Source organism: Onychomys torridus, chromosome 23 (assembly GCF_903995425.1).
Source record: "Onychomys torridus chromosome 23, mOncTor1.1, whole genome shotgun sequence".
Classification (NCBI taxonomy): domain Eukaryota; kingdom Metazoa; phylum Chordata; class Mammalia; order Rodentia; family Cricetidae; genus Onychomys; species Onychomys torridus.
This window is the reverse complement of record NC_050465.1, coordinates 43553911-43578986: the sequence shown is the minus strand read 5'-3', so window position 1 is coordinate 43578986 and position 25076 is coordinate 43553911. Positions and strand designations below refer to the sequence as shown.

Genomic DNA, 25076 nt, shown 5'->3' with positions numbered 1-25076 from the left:
AGAGTTCAAGTTCAAAACTAGCCTAGATAAGATAGCAAGTGTATCTCCCAATAAATAGTCAAAAAGTCGTGGGGAAATGGGTCTCCTAGTTTCCCTTATGTGTAGTAGAAAATTTTAGGGTGTGTTACTTTTGTTTATGTTGTATTTGTTTAACTCTATGAAGCTGTGTTACTGTGCCCGTGTAAAACACCTGATGGTCTAATAAAGAATTGACCAATAGCAAGGCAGGAGAAAGGACAGGTGGGGCTGACAGGCAGAGAGAATATATAGAAGGAGAAATCTGGGAGGAGAGATCTAAGAGCTAGAGCCAGAGAAGGACTCCAGCAGTCAGCTACACAGCAAGCCATGGACTAAGAGTAAGATTTACACCGGGTGGTGGCACTCGCCTTTAATCCCAGCACTCGGGAGGCAGAGCCAGGCGGATCTCTGTGAGTTCCAGAATAGGCTCCAAAACTACACAGAGAAACCCTGTCTCAAAAAAACCCCCCAAAAAAAAACAAAAAAGAAAAAAGAGTAAGACTTACAGAAGTAAGAGAACGGGAAAAGCCCAAAGGCAAAAGATAGACGGGTTAATTTAAGGAAAGCTGGCTAGAAACTAAGCAAAGCCAAGGCCAGGCATTCATAAGTAAGAATAAGCCTCTGGGAGTGGTTTATTTGGGAACTGGGTGGTGGCCCCCCAACAACACTTATGTCATCTCTGTGTGTCTTTTCTTATTTATTGTGCTTATCACTCTCACACTTCGTATGTATGGGCCAGGTGACTACTCCAGGTCACTGTCTTGCTTCAGAAATGATAATGCTTCTTATAGTCTTGTACCCAGTGTTAAATGACCTGGTGGCTTAGTTTCCCTGGTCTAAATTCTCTGTAGTCCAGGGGGGCCTTGAACTTGGAATCCTCCTGTCTTGGTCTTCTGAGTAGCTGGGATTATAGGCCTGGAATACCAGCTCTATTCTGGATTTTCAAGAATGAATCCAAATTTAGTTCAGCTCAAAGAGCCACACTGCCCCTCAGGTGTAGCGAATATTTAGAGACTCCTAAGTGTTCTTGACTAGGCAGTTGACACTTTTAGGATGTATTCTGTGTAGAATTTTGACGGCTTCTGTTAGGGGTAGAGAACAAGAACAAGATATAATGAGATACTAGATATCATTTATGTACAAACTGAAAAAAGACAAGAGCGCAGACTTGCTTTCTTGGTTTAATTAAGTTTTTTCCATGTAAGAGCACTTCCAGCAGGTAATGATATTTATAATGTGATTCTTTGAAGGGCCACAGGGTTTTGTAATACTGAGTTTTCCCCCACACCTTCCCTTGTTAATGCCTATCTAGCTAGACTGGTGGCATGGAGTTTTTAATCCCAGCCACTGAGGAGCCTGAGCCAGGAGGCCTGCTGCCCTGCATGAGTTCAGGGCCAACCTGGCTTGGGTAGTGAGACCCATCTGAAAAAGTTCAAAAGATCCAAGAGCCTACTAGCTCAGTAATAGAGCACTGGTATAGCATGCTTGAGACTTCAGAGAACATGGAACCATTTCCTGTGTGCCTTCTGTTTGTCATGTGCACATATAAATTTACATGATAAAGATTTAGTATTTTTTTAATTGGATTCTTATATATGTACATACACCTATGTGAGTGTAGATGCCCATAGAAGCCAGAACTGTTGGGTCCCTCTGGAAGCTGGCCTTACAGGATGTTGTGAGCAGCCCCACTTGGGTCCTCTGCAAAAGCAGTACACAATCTTAACCATTGGGCCATCTCTCAGCCTCCTAATTTTTTAGTTATATTTATTTGTGTGTGTGTAAGTATGTGTTTGTTGGGTTGTGTGTGTGAAGGGTAGTGTTGGATTTTCTTCCACAACCACTGCCTACCTCATTCATTCACTCATTCATTTATTTTTCAGCCAGGGTATTTCATTGCCCATGCTAGTTTTGAATTCACTACATAGCTGAAGATGATCTTGAACTTTTTTTTCTTTTTAATCATTTAACTTTATTTTATGTGCATTGGTGTGAAGGTGTCAGATCCCCTGGAACTGGAGTTGCAGACAGTTATGAGCTGCATGTGGGTGCTGGGAATTGAACCCAGGTCCTCTGGAATAGCAGCCAGTGCTCTTAACCACTGAGCCATCTCTCTAGCCCCAGCCTTGAACTTCTGACCCTCCTTTCGTCGCCTGTTTCTACCGTGCCTGGCTGCATGCATTCTTCCTGACAAAACCCAAGGCTTTGTATATTCCTGGCAAACAGTTTTATTAACTGAGCTGCATTCCAACCATCCTCACTTTTTTTTTTTTTTTTTTTTCTGGAGCTGAGGATCGAACCCAGGGCCTTGCACTTGCTGGGCAAGCACTCTACCACTGAGCTAAATCCCCAACCCCCCATCCTCACTTTTTTAAGGCAGGGTCTCTTATAAACCAGGAGCTTACTGGTTATGGCCATATGGTTATATGGTTAGAATGACTGGCCAGCAGGCCCCAGGGCTCCCCGTATATCCACCTCCCCAGCACTGGGATCACAGGTGCAATACCTGACTTCTTACATGTATGCTGGGAATCTGAATTCAGGTCCCCACGCTTGCATAGCAGACAGCTTACTGACTGTACCATCTCCCCAGCCCTTATTGAATATTCTTTTCTGACTGCAGAGACCATGTCATCATATGTGTACAATACCTGTTCCCTGTTGTTGGACAAGTGGATATTTTGGGCTTTTGCTATATTTTCATGCAAAATCTTTAGATACATTTATTATTTCTTTTGGAAACTTGGTCAAAGAAGATATTGTTCTAACATACCCAGGTGGAATCAACTTTTTTTTTTTTTATTAATATTTTGACATAATAACATAAGGTCTTGTATATTCTGGGGAGGTGCTTTTTCATTGATCTAAACCCCAGTCTCCTATTTTATTTTATTTTCTCTCCTGTACCTCTTGCCAGAAAGGGTCTTACCATATAGCCCCCACTTACCTAGAACCACTCTAAAAGATCCGCCTGCCTCTGGCTCTCAAGTTCTGGGATTAAAGGCGTGTGCCACCACTACCTGGCAAAAAAAGAAACACCAAACATTTTTTAAGGTTACATTTCATGTATTTATTTTGCGTGTGTTCAGATGTGGAGGTCAGAGAGCACTTGGGAACTGAATCTGTCCTTCCCACGTGGGTCCCAGTGATCAGTGTCAGGTTGCCATACTTCACGGCACATGCCGTTGCCCTCTGAACCATCTCACTGGCCTACCTTTAAGAACACGGGGGCCTTTAACCAAGGATCCTTTCTTTTCCTCCATTGATATTTTGAGACTTGGTGTTGTATAGCCTAGGCTGGTTTTGAATTGCTGACCATCCTGGCTCCTCCCCAGTGCTAGAATTGCTGTCATATACCACCACATCCGGCTCCAACACAGGAAAGACAAAAGCCTGCTGAGTGAGAGCATTTGCTGCAGTTAGCTTCCAGGGGCTTCTGCATTAGAAGTGTGGTACCCAGTGTCTGATAGAAGTTAAGTCACCTGAGGAGTGCTGTGTCAAGACACACAGCATGGACTGAACAGTGCGGTACTTACCGTGAGAATGAACTGGTTATAAAAAAGTGAACATGTCCCTGGATTGCCCTGTGACTTTCCATGTGACACTGTCTAGGGAGCTCTGACGGAGGAGCTCATGCTAGCTCTGTGTCCAGGAAAATGGACATCTTTTATTCATAAATTCCTTCCCTGGGATTTCAAGACAGGGTTTCTCTGTGTAGTTTTGGTGCCTTTCCTGGATCTTGCTTTGGAGACCAGGCTGGCCTTGAACTCACAGAGATATCCCTGGCTCTGCCTCCTGAGTGCTGGGATTAAAGGCATGCGCCATGGATCTTATTTATTTTATTTTTTGAGTTTTTTTTTTCTGTGTGTTTGTGTCTGTGTGTCTGTGGGCCTGCAGAGGGCATTGGATCTGCTGTGGATACCTGATGCAGGTGTTGGGAACCAAGCTCCGGATCCTCCAGAAGAGGAGGAAGCAGTCTTTGTGTGTGTGTGTGTGTGTGTGTGTGTGTGTGTGTGTGTGGTTTTTTTTGAGACAGGGTTTCTCTGTGTAGCTTTGCGCCTTTTCTGGAACTCACTCTATAACCCAGGCTGGCCTCAAACTCACAGAAATACACCTGGCTCTGCCTCCCGTGTGCTGGGATTAAAGGCATGCGCCACCACCGCCCGGCTTGGAGGAAGCATTCTTAACCACTGACCTGTCTTCAACTCCCGGGGGTTTTGTTTTACTAGGTTAACGGAAAACTAGTAAAGATAACCTTACACATGTTATTAGTCCTTTTACAACTCAGTTTTTACCTACTTGGTTTAATTTTCATAGTCTATTAATCTCTCCAGTCTGGAGGAAAATCATTGTATCTATAAATAGCATGTTTCTTGTGTTAATGTTTAAATAAGCAAGATTAGTTGGTTTTTCTTGTGTATATGAAAATATTGTGTATATAAATATGTTGGTAAACTTTTATGAAAGGTATGAGGGGTATAACTTAGATTTTTCGCTATTTAAAATTTTATATTTTTTCTTAACCTTTTTGCTTTTTCCTCAATGTGTATTACATTTTCTTTTTCAGAATCCTTGAAAAATGGCTCTTCTGTAGATGGTGGGAATAAAGTTTATTCTTTTCAACAAAGAAAACACTCTGAAGAGATGGCTAAATTAGGTATGTTACTTTTCTGTTTCCTATAAGTCATTGTAGACACATTCTCATGATTATCACCTTATTTTCCCTAAAACAATGATGAAATAATAAATGGTCTTTATAATTTAGAGAACGAGACATTTCTTCAAAGAATGGTGTGATTAGCTGGTATGACATCATGCACCTTTAACTCCAGCACTTTGGACTAGGAGTATCACAAGTTTGAAGGCATCCTGAACTGCTCTTACTTAAAAAGAAAGTCATTTATATAATAATGATAAAAGTTATTGTGACCAAGTACTGTATGCCAGGATCAGTGCAGTGCTCAGAATATACATCTATCTGCCTGTCTGTTTAGAGGAGCCTGTGATGTGTATTAAACTCGCAGACACGTGGCAGAGCCAGGTTTAGACTTCAGAGCTTGTGCCGTTCTATTCCTGTCCAGTGTCCGTGGAGTTGTGTATAAGCTACAGTGGTCGCTCAGTGTAGAAAGGCATTCTTTGGGGTGGAATCATGGAAGGTGGCCAGGCCAGCTTTTGAAGAATCAGTGGAAATTTGTGAAGAATTCAGGAGGAAAGGGACACTGAATTTAAAAAAAAAGTGATCAGGGGCCTGGAGAGATGGCTCAGCCGTTAAGAGTGTTAGCAGTTCTTCCAGAGGTCCTGAGTTCAATCCCAGCACCCACATGGTAGCCCACAGCCATCTGTAATGGGACCTGATGCCCTCTTCAGCATCCAGGTATATATGCAGTTAGAGTACCATATACATAAAGGAAACAAATTAAAAAAAAAAAAAAAGACCTATTTACATTTCTGCAAATCACCGGGTATGAATGGAGCATGAACTGGAGAATAGAATCTATGAAGATGTTTTAGAGGAGAGAGGGGGGAAGGCCTGTATATCAAACAAGGGTGTATGTATTTCATTTTTGGATAGGTTGTGAAGTCACTGAATGGTCTTTCTTTTTAATAGCTTCATTTATTTGTGTGTTGATGGCTGTGCATGTATGCGCACATGAGGACCGCAGCATGTGTGTATGAGTTCAAGGACAACCTGTGGGAGTTGATACTTTCTTGCATCATAGGTCCTATAATCAACTCGGGTCATCAGGCTTGGTGGCAAGTGCCTTTACACACTGAGCCATCTCTCCAGCCCCGTCAAGGGCGCTTTTAAGGAAGGACTTTCCCCGAGCAGATTTGTCGCTGAGAAAGTGCTTGTTGTCCTGTGGACTGGCTGTTCCTGGAGTACACATAGGTGTGCCAGAGTGAAAGCGAGAAGCTCCGAGGACCTAGAGTCAGAAAAGAATGGGTTCCAGAATAACCCTGTAGTTTCTGGAGCTGCATTTTGATAGGCAGAAGTGCTGTGGACTAGAATGGAGAGTGTAGACGGAAGGATGCAGGGGAAGGGAAGTGTCCCGGCCACTGTGCTTTGTAAAGGTTTTTGTACATGCTGAAATTAAGGCAGCCAGGAAGGATTCCCCCCGTCGTGTATCGGATATTGTCTTGTTCTTTTCCCTCTTGAATTCTTTATTAACCAAGTGTATTAGTGCATCCTTGTAGCCCTAGCACTAACTACACTAGTTACTCTAGTAACTAGTACACTAGTTAGAGGCAGGAGGATCAGAAGTCAGGACTATTCTCAGCTACAAAGTAGCTTTGAACCCAGTCTGGGCTAAGCAAGGACCTGTCTCCAAAAAACCAACAAAAGGTATTTTACTGCCCTTTTTGATGTTTCCTTTGCATTCAATAGTTCTGTACTATTGGGTAGAGAGCTGGATCTCTGCAGTAACTGCTGTCTACTACAAAAAGAAGCTTGTCTGGCCAAAGTCAAAGGAAGTCTTAAAAAACAAGACCGTGAAAAGCAAACAAACTATAACAGCAGCAAACACCTAGTGATTTGCATAGAGCAGGAAATTAAGAAAAGGAAGTCGAACTTGTGGAGCATCTTAGCTACATTTCAAAATCAGAAGATAAAAATTCTAACACTAAGTAAGGGCATATAGGCCAGTCAAATGACCTAAATTTAAATGCAGATACTTTCTCCACTTAAAGAATAAAAGAAATAGGCTAGACAGTGTCTCAGTAGTTAAGAGCAGGTACTGCCTTTGCAGAGGACCCAGGTTTGGTTCTTAGCACCCTCATCAGGTGGCTCACAACCACCTGTAACTCCAGCTGTGGGGTGTCTGATGCCCCAGCTGCTGTGGGCATCTGCACTTGCATATTAACACATGCACAATTAAAAACGATAAAGATAAATCTTAGAACAAAAGAAGTAAGATAAACCTGTTTCCTCACATAGGCTCATTTTCCACATGCTTGTCACAGTGAGAGTGTAAGCATCGTTGAAATACAGATTCGATCGATGTTTTATTTAAAATGTCACCTAAAAGCCAACTATTTCATTTGGTCCTTCACCAAAGAAGCAACCATCTGCCCAACACCATATTATATTTTATGAATCATTCATGTTTTAAATACAAGAGCACCAACCACTCTTCATGGAAAATTTAAAATTTTAACTACATACAGTTTTCACTTTTAGATCCCAACTTCTTGCCCTGCATCTGCTCAGGAGGTTGTGGCTACAATATATATAAGAAAAGGAAGGCAGCCAGGCATAGTGCACACTTTTAGTTCTAGTACTGAGGAGGCAGGGCCAGGTGAGATCCAGGACAGGCACCAAAACAACACAGAGAAACCCTGTCTGGAAAACAAAACAAAACAAAAAAAACCAAAATAACAACAACAACAACAAAAAGCAGTACTTTTTTTCTTTCATGTTGGTTTTGTTTTGGGTTTTTGTTTGTTTGTTTGTTTGTTTTGTTTTTGTTTTTTTGAGACAGGGTTTCCTCTGTGTAACAGCCCTGGCTGGCCTGGAAGTCACAAAGATCCACCTGCCTCTGACTCCCGAGTGCTGGGACTAAAGGCGTGTGCCACAACTGCCCGGCTATCAGTACTCTTAATATGGGTAGACTTATTTGTCCTTCTGATGAAAGTAATGTGCAGGTTTTGTTTTAAAGAGCTCATGTGAGTGACAGCTACTTCCCTCTGAACCTGATGTTCAACAAAGGTGCTTTCCCCCTTGATTGCAGCTCTAGAACTAGCAAAAAAGCCAAGAAAAGTTGTTCCGCTTGACTCAAAGAATGTTTCTGAAATTACGAAAAACACTCAAAAAAGCAAAGGTAAGACACCATCACATTTCTTTGAAGAACTTTCATAGTTGCATCAACATGGTCTGTGCTGCTTTTTTTTTTAATCAGTGAATTTTCATATATGTTTTTCTACTCTGAAAATCCACTCAACAGAATGTAATTTTAAAAATCCCATCTGCTTTAACGTGTCTATATTTATCAGCCAATACAGCATCAATATCAGATGCAAAAAGTCATCTGTGCATCTGACCTGGTGATAATCAACAGGCAGCTAAAAACAATCATTGGTCTGAGCTAGCCAGTGTCTCATGGAAGATTTGGCTTTGGCACATACTATGAAATAAGGCTTTTAGAGTTTGGAAGTGAGTGGCTTGTTATTTTTGAATGACCCATTCCAACCAAGATAAGCAGTACACTTTCTAATCAAAATGGAAAAGGCTCAGGTCTTCGTTTGTTTTCCTACTAGAACGCTACAGAATGTTTTCACTGGTAGGGATGTCATAGGATTCTTAGTGATCGTTAGCCTGTGGTTAAATGAGGAATTAGTAAAATACGGTGGCCTTTGTATAAAAAATACAACTTTGCTTTCAACAAAACTGGGTCATGGCCAGGCGGTGGTGGCGGCGGCGGCGCACGCCTGTAATCCCAGCACTCGGGAGGCAGAGGCAGGTGGATCTCTGTGAGTTCGAGGCCAGCCTGGTCTACAGAGCTAGTCCAGGACAGGCTCCAAAGCTACAGAGAAACCCTGTCTCGAAAAAAACCTAGGTCATGATCTAAAAAGAGATTTGTACTAAATGTGACTTTCATTTCATTTAGGGCATTCTACTTCCGAGAAAGTTCACCTGGAGGTAAGCAATTGAGGAAACAGGGAGACCAAGCAAGACATGATGAACAGTAGCTTTTTGTCTCTTAGTTTCAACTGAGCACTGTAGTTGAAGGACATTTGCCGGTTGTATACCAGACTATGAAGAATCTGAGTTTCAGAAAAATCAAATGACTTGTTGAGTTCATCTCACTTGGAATAAAACTGGAAAGCTAGCCCAGGTTTCCCTGACATAGCTGCTGTGTGTTCTTTCTGCTGTAACACAGCTGTCCTGGGTGTTTTAACTTAGGAGAACTGGTCTAGGAATTTTATGAGTTTGGTTTTGTGTTTATATATAATGTGCTCTTATTTCTTGGAGGACTGGTCCATTAAATCCATTATTATATACTTTTATAATGTATATTTGAAATCTTTGTTGGCTTATTCACAGCAGGATAGTTGAAAGGAATCCATAGTTTTTGTCTCCTTTGTGTTTTAGTGATTTTTTTCTTTCTTTCTTTTTTGTTTGTTTTTGTTTTGTTTTGTTTTGAAGACAGAGTTTCTCTGTGTAGCCCTAAATGTCCTGGAATTCGCCCTATAGATCAGGCTGGCTTCAAACTCAGGGATCCACCTGCCTCTGCCTCCCAAGTGCTGAGATTAAAGGGGTGCGCCACCACTGCTTGACATTTTGTTTTTTTTTCACTGTGCCTTGTCAAGTGATGGTGCATCGGTGTGGGTAAGCCTCAGTGGCACTTGTACCCAGCCTGTAATGACTATAGAACTAGACATGCCTGGCTTAGGTAAAGGGGCTCATTCAGTAAGAAGTGAATAGAGACGTTCAAGCCCAGGGTTATGGCCTGGACAGCACAGCCCTGTGTAGACAAATGGTTAGATGTGCCGGAGCCACCGTTAACTTTTTTTTTAAAAAAAATAAATCTTAAAGACATCTTATTGTGAAACAGATGTCTCTCTTTCTCTTTTTTTTTTTTAAATTTTTTTTGTTTGTTTTTTAAGATTTATTTATTTATTATGTATACAGAAGAGGGCGCCGGATCTCATTACAGATGGTTGTGAGTCACCATGTGGGTGCTGGGACTTGAACTCAGGACCTCCAGAAGAGCAGTCGGTGCTTTTAACCTCTGAGCCATCTCTCCAGCCCGCTACCATTAACTTTAATAATGCTTTTCTCATTGTGTTACATCATTATAAAAGGAAAAATTGGACCAGTGAGATGGCTCTACAGGTAAAGGCACCTTATACCGAGCCTGATTGATGACCTAAGTTCTGTCTCAGAACTACACGATCAAAGGAGAGAAGCACCACCCCCAACCCCACCCCCCATATTTTCTAACCTTCACATACATACAGAGACATACATTCCTGTCTGTCCACCGCCCTCAGTAAATAACTAATGTGGTTTTTCTTTCATTTTAAAAAAGAAAAACAAAACTTTTTACAGCTGAGCAGTGGTGGCACACTTCTTTAATCCTAGCACTTGGAAGGCAGAGGCAGGCCTTTGTGAGTTCGAGGCCAGCCTGGTCAACAGAATGAGTTCCAGGACAGCCTGGACTGTTACACAGAAAAATCCTGTCTCAAACAAACAAACCAACCTTTTTCTATGATTTAAGCAAGATTAGAGCTACATTACTGCATTCTGATGATGTCTTATGAGCTGGAGACACTGGATAGCACTACTTCTTACTAGATACAATAGATACAGTGTTCTGAGGAGTGCACTCGAATATCACCCTGAGGGAGTTCGCCGCGTTAGTGTCTCGAGGATGGCAGTCCTGAATACAGAAGGGTGTTTTATACCACCAGAGTGTATACCACCAGATTTTATACCACCAGATTTTATACCACCAGAGTTTATACCACCAGAGTTTATACCACCAGAGTTCATACCACCAGAGTTCATACCACCTGAGTTTTCCTATGTTCTGTGTACGCAAACATGCTGCACCTTTTTAAAAAGGAAAAAGAAACTTTTAAAATGTAAATATTTATTATCAGCACACCTGGAAAGTGAACTGTATTTATTATTATGCCTGACTTGAAACTGTCGGCTGGAGTTTTGTTTGGACTGAAATGCCTACATGACAGCACCTGTAGCAGAAAGGACTGTAGACTCTCGCTTGTGTGTATCCCTGTGGATGTGCTCTATGTTTGTCAGTTCTGTTTTACAAAATGGGGAAGTGTCTAGAATTTGTGCTCAGTAGGCATCTCTCTCTTTTTGATAGGATGAAAGCCCTCTGGTTAGGTTTTTATGAAATTTCTGTTGACTGAGGAGAGGGGATAAACAAGCTGTTTGTCTTAGGGAGTAATGGTTTATGTCAGCAGACTAGAAAAAGTGATTTGTAGAAATTTCCTATAACCAACAGGGAATACTGAGTCGTGTTTTGAGGGGTATATTCGAATTTTTCAAACTTATTTTGATATGGGTGTTATAAGTTCTCAGACTTGATAATTTAGCCATATAGATGTAGATTACTTCAATTCTCAATCTTAAAATAACTTTAGTAGGATGGACCTGCACAAATAAAAGGATGGACCTGCACAAGAAAAAAAAATGAAATAGCTGTTAAAAGCACTTAACTGCTCTTACTAAAGACCCAGATTTGTTCCCAGCACCTACAGGGTGGATAATTGCTTGTAACTCCAGTTCCTGGGCTATCTATCTGATGATCTGATGACTTCTTCAGCCTCCTGCACATACCTACATGTATGGTGCACATCCATATACACCCAGGCACACATACACATAAAATAAATACATACTTTTTATAAATAAAGTAGAAGGGAAGGAGCACCTGATATTACCAGAAACTTTGGAGTTCCTTTGTTGGGTGCCATGTTACAGCTAGCACTCAGGGTGAATGCCTATCCAAGAGGGCTGTCGGGCTGTCGGGCTGTCTGTATAAGAGAGCTTTGTAATCTACTTGTCACTTGGGTTTAAGCCCCTGTAATCTAGAGAACACAGAAAATGAAAACAAGTAAGAGAATTTGAAAAGTGTCTCAGTCACTGTTCTATTATTGAGAAGACACCATGACCAAGGCGACTCTTATAAAGAAAGCATTTAACTGGGGGCTTGCTTACGGTTTCAGATGCTTTATTGTGAACATGGCAGGGAACATGGCAGTAGGCTCAGAGCTACATCCTCATCACAAGCAGAGAGGAGACTGGGCTTGGCATGGGCTTTTGAAATGTCAAAGCCACTTTCTCAAACAAGGCCACACCTCCTGATCCTAGGATCAGAGTCCTACCCCCTGGTGACCAGGCATTCAAATGTAGGAGCCTTTGGGGCCATTCAGGCCATGCAAAGGAGAGGGTACCAGACTTTGTTTTAGCCTGCTTGTGTCACAGTGACTGAAAAGTGAGTGTAGGAACAAGGGTTCCCAGGGCATGATGGGGCAGAGCAAAGGAGTGTTTTAGACAGAAGGCAGGTTTTGTGGCTCTGCCCTGCAGAACCCGCCTCCTCTCCAGCCCCCTTGGCTTCCTGCCAGTGGTGCCTTGTCCAGCCCCAGAACTTGTGTATTTCTTTTTTCATTTCAGCAAATTCATTTGTTCTTGTCTTGTAGTGCTAGGAACTACTGACTCATCTAGCTCAACATATTTCTCTTCTTTAGTATTTTTTACTTCTGGGATTGGTTATATTATAATATTAATTATTCATATTACTTACTGTGCTTTTTAAATTTTAAACAGAACAGTAACAAAACTGAATTTCTGTCAACACCACCTCGTAGTCTAAGAAAAAGAATAATTGGTATGTATTTCTTTTTATGTGAAGTTTTGTTGTTTGTTTGATTTTTGAGACAAGATCTCATGTAGCCCTGGCTAGCTTCATACTCACTATATAGACTTGCCTGGCCTTGAACTCCTCATCATCCAACCTCTACCTGTAATCTCACAATGTTGAGATTACAAGCATGCCTAACAACATGAAGTTTTTTATAAAAACTAACTAAATCAGAGACAATGGTGGTAAAGTATACAAGTTCTGTGTATCAACTGCTTGGTTTTCCAGTCTTTGGATGACCACTTACTGGTTCTTCTCTTTGTCTTCAACTTCATTTATATACTAGGTGTAATGTCAGGAGTTGTAACAACAGACAGTTGTAAGCCACCTGATGTGGGTGCTGGGAATCGAACTCAGATCCTCCAGAAGAGCAGTATGTGCTCTTAACTACTGAGTCATCTCTGCAGCCCCTAAACATAATTCTAAATTTACTGTGGAATGTAAAGCTAGTGATATCTTTAGTTGGGGAGTATAAAATGAGCTCTTGTTTCTGGGAGGGTGGGGGGAGTGATAGTGGTCTGTAAAAGGGTAGAATTTGTGAATCAGCTGTGGGGTGGAGCGGTGTGCATTATAAACATTTCTACACTAATAATTGAAGACCGTTAACTCACAGCATAAAGTATCCACAGATACAAGTTTCATGGTTGGTACAGCAGCTCAGCAGTATCATTAATTGACGGCCTTCCTTCTTTCAGTCTTCACTTTGCCACTGAGTTTTCATCTTGAGCTTGACCTTCATGTTCAGAATAGTTTCCGTGGCATAAGTGGGAAATGTCCTCCCTGTGCGAGGGAATCCTTCTTAGAAGCTTCAGCCAACTTCCCCAGTCTTGGTGTCCAAGTGGTACATAGCCAACGGAGGTGCAAGGCTGGGAAGGAACGCGGGTTTTGGCAGAGGGAAAAGATGGTGATCATAACTTCTTACTATATAGTGGGCACATGACCTCACTGTCCAGGAAATGGAGTTAGTTCTGTTAGCAAGAGAAAATATTGAGTATAACTGACATTATTGGTTGTTTCAGATGTATTTAACTGACATTATTAGTTGCTTTAGATGTATTTCAGGTGCTGGAGAGATGGTTCACCGTATAAAGCACTTGCTTTATAAGCACAAGAATGAGAGTTCTAATCCCCAGAACCCATAGAGAAACAGGTGGACGGGGAACCCGTCTATTATTCCAGCATGGGTAGCTAAGACAATCCCCAGAGCAAGCTGCAAGCTCTGGGTTCAGCAGGAGAGCCTGCCCAATATATAAGGTGAGGGAGTAATCAAGACTCTTAGATCAACTGCAGGCCTCCATGATACATGCATAGATGGGCACCTACACAAATACATACCACCCCCACACATACACACAGGAGTATTCATTACATGCACACAAATAGTTCCTTCCAATATAATTTTCCAGTAGATTAGTTAGGCATGTTTACCCTCATCTGGTAAGTGGAGAAAGTAGTGCTTAGAGAATCTATATAATTAGCTGTGAAATCATGAGCAAGTAATGACAAAACTGTAATTAAAAATTTCTTATTTTGGGGGCCAGAGAGATGGCTCAGTGGTTAAGAGCTCTGGGTTCAATTCCCAGCAACCACACGGCAATTCACAACTGTCTGTAACTCCAGTTCCAGGAGACTGGACACCTATGTCAAAACACCAATGTACATAAAATAAAAATAAATAAATTAAGAAAAAAATCTTTCCTTCAAAGCCCACATTCTGGATTGTCCTCAAATAGCTCTTCTTGGACCCATCAGTTTTCCCATTGCTTTATTCTTCTTCAGTGCCGACATCTCATGATGACAGTGAAAGTGGGTACTCTGCTTCCGACTCAGAGCGGGAGGAAGAGGAGGACACTAGTGAGCTTGGGCTCCCTCGGAAGAGTCGGGTCCAGAGTGGAGGACCTGCAGCGCCTGTCTCCAGAGGGACCCCAGCTAAGAAAATGAAAAGAGACAAAGCAGTGAGTGAGGAGCCGTGGGCCTGAGGAGAACTGTCTGGGATGCCTTCTGGTGGGCTGCCGGAGCGGACAGGGCTGCGCAGAGATCGGCCCTTGTTTTCTCAGCGTCTCTATATCTTCGTAGCTTTACACCCTGAATTGTTATTCATGATCAGTACTACAGAGATGCGCTAACGGTAACATCCCAGTTCAGTTGTCTGAAAACTGACCTAAACAGTGATTGGACTCTGCTGAGAAACTTCTCAGTACTTCCTTTTCATAGTTTTGTTTTTGTGGTAGTGATGGTTGGTGGTAGGGACCCGACTGCTGATCCATGCCGAGTTATTTGCAAGAGTGGTGTGAGCCCAGGCTGGCCTCGAGTGTAGTCAGTCCTCCTGCCTCACCTCCTGATCTGTGCTCCGTCACTTTCTGCTTCACGCTGCTTCTGCAGTAGGCTCATTGTCCTGCTGCTGTCTGTGAGGATTCAGGACAGTTTAGGAACCAGACTGTATCAGTAGTCGTCCACTTCTCTGCCACCCCAGAGGTTAATCCTGCCTCCAATCAGAAAAGTAGGTATTGATCCATTTTACTGAAGTGACAAGTCTTTTGTTTTCACCTTGGTATTGGTTCTTTTTTTCCCCGTGATACTTCATCAGCACTAAGTAACTAGAGGAACAACTGAGATTATCTGAGGAGAAGCAGAGGTCTTGATTAGGAATAATCTCCTTTTGAACATAAAAGTCAAATTCTATATTGTAATTTAGGAATCATTTGGTTGAAACAGAATAATTCCTTTTGTTTGTTTGTTCTTAGCTTTACCCATGAATTCCCACACATAGCTGTTTCTGTCTTTGGACTTTCCTTTTCAGTTCTGGGGCTTACTCATGATCAGTAACGTAACATACATAGGTCTCTATTACGTAGCTCTGCCTGTCCTGTATGTAGATTGGGCTGACTTTGAATTCAGAGATCCCCCTGCCTCTGCCTCCCAGGTGCTGGTATTAAAGGCATGCACCACCACACCCTGCCAATTAGTATGATCTCTAAATTATATTTTCATCAGAGTTACTCTGATGGTGGGATTAAATATCTTTGATCCTTGACCTGTATACTATTTTTTTTTAAAAATAATATGGTATTTTAGTTAGGCTTGTTGACACACACCTGTATTTCCCAGCTGAGACAGGAAGATTTCTTGGGCCCAATTTTAACTAATTGCTATGTAGATTTTATGCAGTATAAAGGTCTGAAATTACTTAAATCTGACATTACTTTGTCCATTTCAGAGTGACTTGGTAGAAGAATATTTTGAAGCCCATAGCAGTTCAAAAGTTTTAACATCTGACAGAACCCTGCAGAAGCTGAGGAGGGCTAAACTGGACCAGGTATGCTGGGAGAGTATTGTCAGCTTTTTGTTTATTGTGACCTGGAAATATGTGACCAGTAGGTTGGGAGAAGACGTGAGCCGGAGCAGAATTATTTCCCTGGTCGAATAAAGCAGAAGTTCATGTGTTGTGGTCATTGGATATTTGTTGCCTGAACTGCAAATAGCTGAGTGGCTAGACGTCTGTTTGACGTAATTTTACTTTTTTTCTTCTATTCCTTCTTTCTCGGAATTTGAAATAACTGTTGAGGTGAGGTCATGGGTTTGACAGCCATGAGCTCCTGTCAGTCCCTCACTCAACCCCATGCCCTTCATTGACCTTCACATTGGTCTGCAGACAGTCTGCAGCCTGGCTGGCACTGCCACCCCTTTGCAGAAGTGTGGAGGATGTCTCCCTGGCTGTTTTGGAGGAGGTGCAGAGTGCACTGAGGGAACACGTGAACTTGCACTGTGTCTCCATTAGTTCATGCTACAAAAAGCCCAGCACATCTGTCCTTGTTGGGATTTAACACAGGATGTAACCATTGAGTGACAGTCTTTCAGTAGGCTTAAGGGCTGGGAAGATGGCTCAGGAGTTCAACGTATGTACTGTTCTTACAGAGGACAAAGCTCAGTCCCCAGCACCCATGTGACTCAGGACCACCTGTCATTGTAGCTCCAGGAGACCCAGTACCCTCTTCTAGCCTCCATGGGAGGCCTACTTGGACATACCTTCCCCCATAATTAAAGAAAAAACAAATGTCTACACAGGACAGTGGGGCTAATAATTTTAACCCAAGAAGAGAATGTTATTGGCTCACTTCCACAGATGTGCCATGGTACCCATGAATCTGCATTCATACATACATACCATATGCACATTTAAAATAATAAAGTAAATTTAAAAAATAGAAGAATCCCTATCAAAAACTAAGGACAGGGACTGGAGAGTTGGCTCAGCAGTTAGAAGCACCGCTCTTGCTGAGGACCCATATTAGCTGCTCACAACTCTGTATCTCTAGCTCAAGAGGATCTGGTGTCCTATTCTGGCCTCTAGGCACCACAAGCACAGATGGTACATGAACATACAAAGACTGAGAGTGAATGAGGAAGATACCACTTCTGGAGTCCACATGGAAACGTACCACCATTCATATACACACACATGAGCACTTACATGCAGTAAATAAATAGAACAAATTTTCCAAAAAAGAAATAATACTGATATTTGCCATCTGTTTTTATATAAGCAACATGAGAGAGGGTAAGTGGCTTGAAGGTCAAAGGAAGACCTTTGAGCAGATAATCTACGAGAATGTAAGAAGTGTCTGTTAATGATGAGAGAAGAGAGTTACAGGCACAGCATGCCGTTTCTTCCTCCTGTCTGTGGGTTAGCTGAAGGTTAGCAGATCTAGGAAATGTCCCGTGTCTGTCCTCCTTGTTGGACTAGTCAGGTAGCTGAGGCATGTTCTTATGGTGATGACAGAGATGTAAGAAGTAGGAAAGCAGATACCCTCTAAGGTTAGGGTTAAAGCTGGGATAGCACACGCCTTTAATCATAGCACTCGGTAGGCAGACTCAGGGGGATCTCTGTGAGTTCCAGGACAGCCAGGGCTATACAGAAAACATTATCTTGAAAAAAGAAGAAAAAGGCCAGGCAGTGGTGGCGCACGCCTTTAACCCCATCACTCGGGAAGCAGAGCCTGGTGGATCTCTGTGAGTTCGAGGCTAGCCTGGTCTACAAAGCGAGTTCCAGGAAAGGCACAAAGCTACACAGAGAAACCCTGTCTCGAAAAACAAAAAACAAAAAATCCAAGAAAAAGAAAAAAGAAAAAAAAACAAAAACAAAAGCTGACAATCTTACTGGTGAATTATAAAGAAACTTGGATGTTTTCCAAAAATTTATATTGAATTGATACCTCACTTTTTATAACTTCAAATCTATAGGTTTGGTTTTTGTTTTGTTTTCTTAATGTCTCATACTTCCTACTGCTAAGCAGCAGCCCTGAACCCATAGGTTTGGGAGGTGTAATTGGCTTTTTGTTACCTTTGATTTGGTTTTTGTCTGTCTGAATTTGTTGTGAAAATTGGGAAACAGATTATCTTACAGTAACTATATTTTTGGAAATTAAAGCTTTATATTTGGAGTTTGTCGTAATCATTTAAATGGTTCTAGGCAAACTTAGCAAAATTTTATATTGTTATATACTTAAAATCAAAAGAACTTTAAGAGGGGCTGGAGACATGGTTCAGTCATTGAGAGCACTTCCTCTTGCAGGGGACCCAGATTCAGCTCCCAGCATCCACACGGTAGCTCACAACCATTTAAAACTCCAATTCCAGGGGATCTGATGCCCTTTTCTGACCTCTCCAGGCACCAGTTATGTACAAAAACACTCATACACATAAAAATAATCTTTTGGTTTTTTGAGACAGGGTTTCTCTGTGTAGTTTTGGTGGCTGTCCTGGATCTCACTTTGTCTGCCTCCTGAGTGCTGGGATTAAAGGCGTGCACCACCACCACCTGGCTAAAAATAATCAAGTCTTTAAAACCAGTTCTTAATTAAACAAGTATTTAAGTTATGTTTGAAGAATTTTTTATATTCAATTGGTTTACTTATTTCCATACCTGATTTAAGTCAGTATCTCCAGTAATTATTTCTTTTCTCTTTTTTTAAAGAAAACTCTGCGTAACTTACTGAGCAAATTCTCGCCTTCCTTTTCTGCTGAAATTGCGCAGTTAAATCAGCAGCATGAAAAGTTGTTTCAGAAATGGATGCTACAGCTGCAGTAAGTATTGCCATTGTGCACCCTGTGCAATGAAGGGTAATGTGTGTCTAGGAAGTGTTACCACTGTGCACCCTGTGCAATGAAGGGTAATGTGTGTCTAGGAAGTGTTACCACTGTGCACCCTGTGCAATGAAGGGTAATGTGTGTCTAGGAAGTATTACCACTGTGCACCCTGTGCAATGAAGGGTAATGTGTATCAGTCTGTGTTGAAACTTAATTTGCAGCCAGGTGTGGCGATACTCACCTTTAATCCCAACACTTGGGAGGAAGAAGCAGGTGATCTCTGTGAATTCTAGGCCAACCAGGAATACATAGAGAGACCCTGTCTCAAAAAACAAACCAGAAACTGTATTTGCTCTATTTGATTTTCAGGTTGGGGATATAGCTCAGTGATAGAGCATTTACATAGCATATGTGAGGCCTTCGGTTTAATTCCCAGTACTACCCAAAAGTATATTTCATTTCCTTTTCTGTTTGGTTGTTGTTGTTGTTGCTTTTTGTTTTGTTTTGTTTTTTTGAGACAAGGTTTCACTGCTCTTAACTCCTAAGTTATCTCTCCAATCCTGTGAAATTCTGTGGTCTTTTATAAAAGTTGTGAGTCCGGAGTGGTGGTGCATACCTTTGATCCCAGCATTCATGAGGCAGAGATGGGTGACTCTCTTAAGTTCGAGGCCAGCCTGGTCTACAGAGTGAGTTTCAAGACAGCCAGTACTACACAGAGAAACCTTGTCTTGAAAAAAAGATGTTGTCAAGATTATTAAGTGTGGTGCTGGAGAGATGGCTCAGTGGTTAAGAGCACTGGCTGCTCTTTCAGAGGTGGTGGCTAAGGTTCCCAGCACCCATATGGCAGCTCACCACTGTAACTCCTGCTCCGGGGGATCCAGCACCCTCACTCACACACATGTACATTCAGGCAAAATACCCAGACACATAAAAAAAAAAATAATGATAAAAAAGATTAATAAACATGTCAGTTAGATTTTAGATTTAAATCTCAGTACTTGGAAGTTGGAAGCAAAAGGACCAGGACTTGAAGGTCATCTCTGGCTGCATAACAAGTTAAAGCCAGCCTAGACTACACGTGTCTCAGTGTTCTGTTGTGGGGAAGAGGCATCCTGACCAAGGCAACTCTTTGTTTTTTTGTTCTTGTTTTTTCAAAGCAGTCTTTCTCTGTTGTAGCTTTGGTGCCTGCCCTGGAACTCACTCTATAGACGAAGCTGGTCTCGAACTCACAGAGAGATCCGTCTGCGTCCGCCTCCCGAGTGCTGGGATTATAGTCATGCGCCACATTGCCTGGCTGCAGGGCACTCTTACAAAGGAAAGCATTTAATTAGGACTGCTTACCGTCTCAGAGATTTAGTCCTTAATCATGTGGTGGGGCCTTGGTGGCATGCAGGCAGACATGGAGAAGCTACGAGGTCTACACCTGGGTCTGTAAACATCAGGAAGAGAAAGACACTGGACTTGGCTTGGGCCCTTGACACTTCGAAGTCCACCCCCAGTGTCACACTTCCTAATCCTTTCAAATAGTGCCCCTCTGTGATGGAACACTCAAACATATGAGCCTGGGAGGGCTGACCTTACTCAGACCGCCACAGTGCAAGTCCCTGTTTCCAAGAGAAGTAGGTTATGTTTCATTTTACTTTATTTTTTGTTTTTGTCTTTGTTTTGTTTTTTTGAGACAGGGTTTCTTTATGTAGCTTTGGAGCCTATCTGGGAACATACTCTGTATTCCAGGCTGGACTCGAACTCACAGAGATCCACCTGCCTCTGCCTTCTGAGTGCTGGGATTAAAGGCGAGCGCCACCACCACTGCCTGGCAAATATATTTTATTTTAATGTATTTCTGTGTATATGTACTTTCAGAGCATGATGACATTTGTTATGTATTTACCTTTTAAAATTATTTCTTAAAATATTTTAATTTTATTTTTAATATGCTTTAGTTACAATTTTACTTTCCATTAAGCTGTCTAGAAGACCCTAGGTGTGGTAGCAGATACTTTTAGTCCCAGCACTCGGGAGGCAGAGTCAGATGGATCTTTTGAGTTTGGGGCCAGCCTGGTCTTTGCATCAACTTCCAGGATAGCCAGGGCTAGACCTGGCTTGAAAAACCAAAAAACAAAAAAATTATATATATGAAAGAAAGAAAATTATCTAGAAGAGTAATTAAATCAGACCTTATTAATTTTCAAACTTTTATACTTGTTTCAGGAGGCTCTTAGCCTGGTGTGAGGGCACACACCTATAATCCCTTTCAGTTGATGTCGAGAGGCAGGAGGATCGAGATAGAGTCAAGGTCACCCTTAGTTACCGCAGTAAATTCACAGCCGGCTTGGGCCACAGTCACAAATTCAGAAGTAAATAGCTGTAGCTATAGGTGTTGGCTGCACACTGAAGAAAACATGCCCACACGCTAACACACAGCAGAGTCCCTGAGGAAGACAGTTCTGGGCAACTTCACAAGGCGGTTCAGACTGCAAACAGAGGAAGAGTGTGTGCCTGCATTTGTGAGGCATCGGGTCCAGTCCAGGGGGAGGGAGGAGAGGAGAACATGGAGGGGATGCCATTGGAGAGGGGACAAGGACAAAAAGCGGTCAGAAACCAGGCCCTCGGGTGCAGCTGTGAGAACAGAAGTTTCCACTTTTACCTCCTGCCGATGCTGGGTTCCTCTTTTCCCACAAAGACCTCAGTTTTCTTGGTAGCTGTGGATGTGTACATTGTAGATTTGTACGGCAGCTCTTTGCTTTTTGATCCCACCTTCAGCCTACCTGTTCTTCCTTTTTCCAGTATGTCAGCTCAAGCTTGGCTTTGCTGCCCAGTCTAGACCTGTTGTCCCTACTTGAGTGGCAAAACCGCTCTGTGCATTTCCTTGGAGGTGTCTGCTACTCTGGCCTTGCAGTATCTCCCAGGGGGTATCTTTCCTCTTCTGTCTGGCTGTCGTGCATGTCTAGGGGCCTTATATAAGTGATGGTTTGTTGATGGGCTTCTGTAGATAATTACAGATTTGGAGTTGGTCCCATTCATCCTCTGTCTCAGCTTCTGTTGTTGCTCTTTTTAAGTGAATGACCCCTGGCACTGTAGTCCAACCTGACATTACTCTGCAGCAGCAGTAGCTGGAACTACTGGATGTTATGTTGAACATCCCCCTTGTATGCCCTAGTAAAAACTGAACATACATGAACCAGTCCCTCCACCTGCCTCCTTTCTAGCATTGGACATGTCAGGCATCCTGTGTGGTTGCATTTTCCTGTCATTTTCCACATTCCTCGGTCTCTATATTCTGTTCTTCTGACATGCGTACAGTTTCCTGCACGTCAGTTCATCCTTTACAGTCTTGTTCCTCTTCCCTACTTCCCCAGTATTGTAGTCTTCTAGAAGGATACTTTCCCCAGTATTGTGGTCCTTCTAGAACAATACTTCCCCAGTATTTGCCTTAAAGGTCCATTTTTTTTGTAGGATTTTTTTTTTATTCTAGAAGGATACTTCCCCAGTATTGTAGTCTTCTAGAAGGATACTTTCCCAGTATTGTAGTCTTCTAGAAGGATACTTCCCCAGTATTGTAGTCCTTCTAGAACGATACTTTCCCCAGTATTGTAGTCCTTCTAGAAGGATACTTCCCCAGTATTGTAGTCTTCTAGAAGGATACTTTCCCCAGTATTGTAGTCCTTCTAGAAGGATACTTTCCCCAGTATTGTAGTTTCTAGAAGGATACTTCCCCAGTATTGTAGTCCTTCTAGAACGATACTTTCCCCAGTATTGTAGTCCTTCTAGAAGGATACTTCCCCCAGTATTGTAGTCTTCTAGAAGGATACTTTCCCCAGTATTGTAGTCTTCTAGAAGGATACTTCCCCAGTATTGTAGTCTTCTAGAAGGATACTTTCCCCCAGTATTGTAGTCCTTCTAGAAGGATACTTCCCCAGTATTGTAGTCTTCTAGAAGGATACTTCCCCAGTATTGTAGTCCTTCTAGAAGGATACTTCCCCAGTATTGTAGTCCTTCTAGAAGGATACTTCCCCAGTATTGTAGTCCTTCTAGAAGGATACTTCCCCAGTATTGTAGTCTTCTAGAAGGATACTTCCCCAGTATTGTAGTCTTCTAGAAGGATACTTTCCCAGTATTGTAGTCTTCTAGAAGGATACTTCCCCCCAGTATTGTAGTCTTCTAGAGATACTTCCCAGTATTTGTACTTCTAGAAGGATTACTTCCCAGTATTGTAGTCTTCTAGAAGGATACTTCCCCAGTATTGTAGTCTTCTAGAAGGATACTTCCCCAGTATTGTAGTCTTCTAGAAGGATACTTCCCCAGTATTGTAGTCTTCTAGAAGGATACTTCCCCAGTATTGTAGTCTTCTAGAAGGATACTTCCCAGTATTGTAGTCTTCTAGAGGATTACTTCCCCAGTATTGTAGTCTTCTAGAAGGATACTTCCCAGTATTGTAGTCTTCTAGAAGGATACTTCCCCAGTTATGTAGTCTTCTAGAAGGATACTTCCCCAGTATTGTAAGTCTTCTAGAAGATTACTTTCCCCAGTATGTAGTCTTCTAGAAGGATACTTCCCCAGTATTGTAGTCCTTCCTAGAAGGATACTTCCCCAGTATTGTAGTCTTCTAGAAGGATACTTCCCCAGTATTGTAGTCTTCTAGAAGGATACTTTCCCCAGTATTGTAGTCTTCTAGAAGGATACTTCCCCAGTATTGTAGTCCTTCTAGAAGGATACTTCCCCAGTATTGTAGTCCTTCTAGAAGGATACTTCCCCAGTATTGTAGTCTTCTAGAAGGATACTTTCCCCAGTATTGTAGTCTTCTAGAAGGATACTTCCCCCAGTATTGTAGTCTTCTAGAAGGATACTTCCCCAGTATTGTAGTCTTCTAGAAGGATACTTCCCCAGTATTGTAGTCTTCTAGAAGGATACTTTCCCCAGTATTGTAGTCTTCTAGAAGGATACTTCCCCAGTATTGTAGTCTTCTAGAAGGATACTTCCCCAGTATTGTAGTCCTTCTAGAAGGATACACTACTTTCCTACCAGAAAACCTTCCGGCTAACAGTGTTACTGCCGGATGTTCATTGTTGTAGTACGGTTCACTGTTAATTCCCACTTTCCTTAGCCTGTTTGAAATGGTACAGGATGGCAATAGTCACTGTTACCTCCAGGTCTGCAGAGAAAGCTGCAGAACAAGCTGGAGCTGTGAGCTCTCATATAGACTGTGTTCTAGGGAACCAACAATTTAACTGTGTAGATGCCTTTTAATTTTATCCATTTGTTTATCTTTATATTTATGAGGCAGAGCCTCACTGTGTAGCCCTGGCTAGCCCAGAACTTGCTTTGTAAACCAGGCTGACTCCAAGATAAGAGCAGTTCTCCTGCCTCTGTCTCCAAAGTGCTGGGATTATAGTACACACCCCATGGCTGACTTTTCTTTTCATCCTTTATTCTTTTCTGCTTTTCTTTCTACAATCCGTGTAAGCTTAAGCTGATTGGTAATAAAGCTGGAGGTCAGAAGTCTTAACCTTTCATTTTATGGATGTTATCTTTCCTTACAGCCTTGGGTTCAACATTGTGCTCTACGGTTTGGGGTCCAAGAGAGATTTACTAGAAAAATTTCGAACCACCATGCTTCAAGATTCCATTCATGTTGTCATCAACGGCTTCTTTCCTGGAATCAGTGTGAAATCAGTAAGATTCAAAACTATTAAATTATGTCCTTTGCCAAGTCATGGCCCCACAGCAAGGATGCAATTTCTGCTTCTGAACACTGAATAGAAAGGACATTGTTTGGGGCTGCATAGGGCTAAGATCATATGTTTGAATTCAGAGAAGTCCAGCTTTAAATTTTTATCTTTGAATTTATTATGTGAAACTGACATGGGGCTGGGGAAATGGCTCATTCTGTAGTGTTCTGAGTTCTATCTCCCGAACCCTTTCTTTTTAAGAGCTAGGCGTGGTGGCCTGTGTTTGTAATGCTAGTGCTGGAGAGACTGGGGTAGGGGGCCCCTGATTCCCAGGACTCACTGGCCAACCAGCCTAACCTAGTAGATGAGTTCCAGGCTAATGAGAGACCCTGTCTCCAAATAAATGAAGAGGGCTGGAGAGTTGGCTTAGAGGTTAAGAGCGCTGGCTGCTCTTGCACAGGACCCAGGTTCTATTTTTAGCATCCACATGGCAGCTCACAACTGTCTCCATCCCAGGGGGTCTGATAAGCCCCTTCTGGCCTCCTAGGGCACATGGTGCACATACATACATGTAGGCAAAGCACTCATAACACATAAAATAATGGGAAAAATCCTTCTAAGAATAATTAATAGACGTGTAAACAGCACCTGAAGAACAGCACCAATCTTTGTCCCGTGGCCTCCACACGCGCCCACACAGAAATGTTCACACACACACACACACACACACACACACACACACACTCACTGTCCTAGTTAGGGTTGCTGTTGCTGCGATGAGACACCACAACCAAAGCAAATGGAGGAGGACAGGGTTTGTTTGGCTCACACTTCCATGTCACTGTTCATCATTGAAGGAAGTCAGGACAGGAACTCAAGCAGGGCAGGATCCCGGAGACAGGAGCTGATGCAG

The 25076-nt window shown here is 42.3% G+C and overlaps 1 protein-coding gene across 4 annotated transcripts in view; it reads left to right on the top strand.

Moving 5' to 3' along the window:
• The window catches only part of Orc2 (origin recognition complex subunit 2), a 39839-nt gene that overhangs the window by 6798 nt on the left and 7965 nt on the right, over window positions 1–25076 (top strand). For 2 of the 4 annotated variants that reach the window (XM_036173281.1, XM_036173280.1), the window contains exons 5-12: window positions 4586–4675; window positions 7746–7835; window positions 8622–8653; window positions 12314–12374; window positions 14187–14362; window positions 15625–15723; window positions 18382–18491; window positions 24035–24167. In XM_036173281.1, the coding sequence (XP_036029174.1) occupies window positions 4586–4675; window positions 7746–7835; window positions 8622–8653; window positions 12314–12374; window positions 14187–14362; window positions 15625–15723; window positions 18382–18491; window positions 24035–24167 (791 nt within the window). The remainder of the gene's footprint in view (window positions 1–4585; window positions 4676–7745; window positions 7836–8621; window positions 8654–12313; window positions 12375–14186; window positions 14363–15624; window positions 15724–18381; window positions 18492–24034; window positions 24168–25076) is intronic. The other 2 variants (XM_036173282.1, XM_036173283.1) reach the window with 2 other exon arrangements.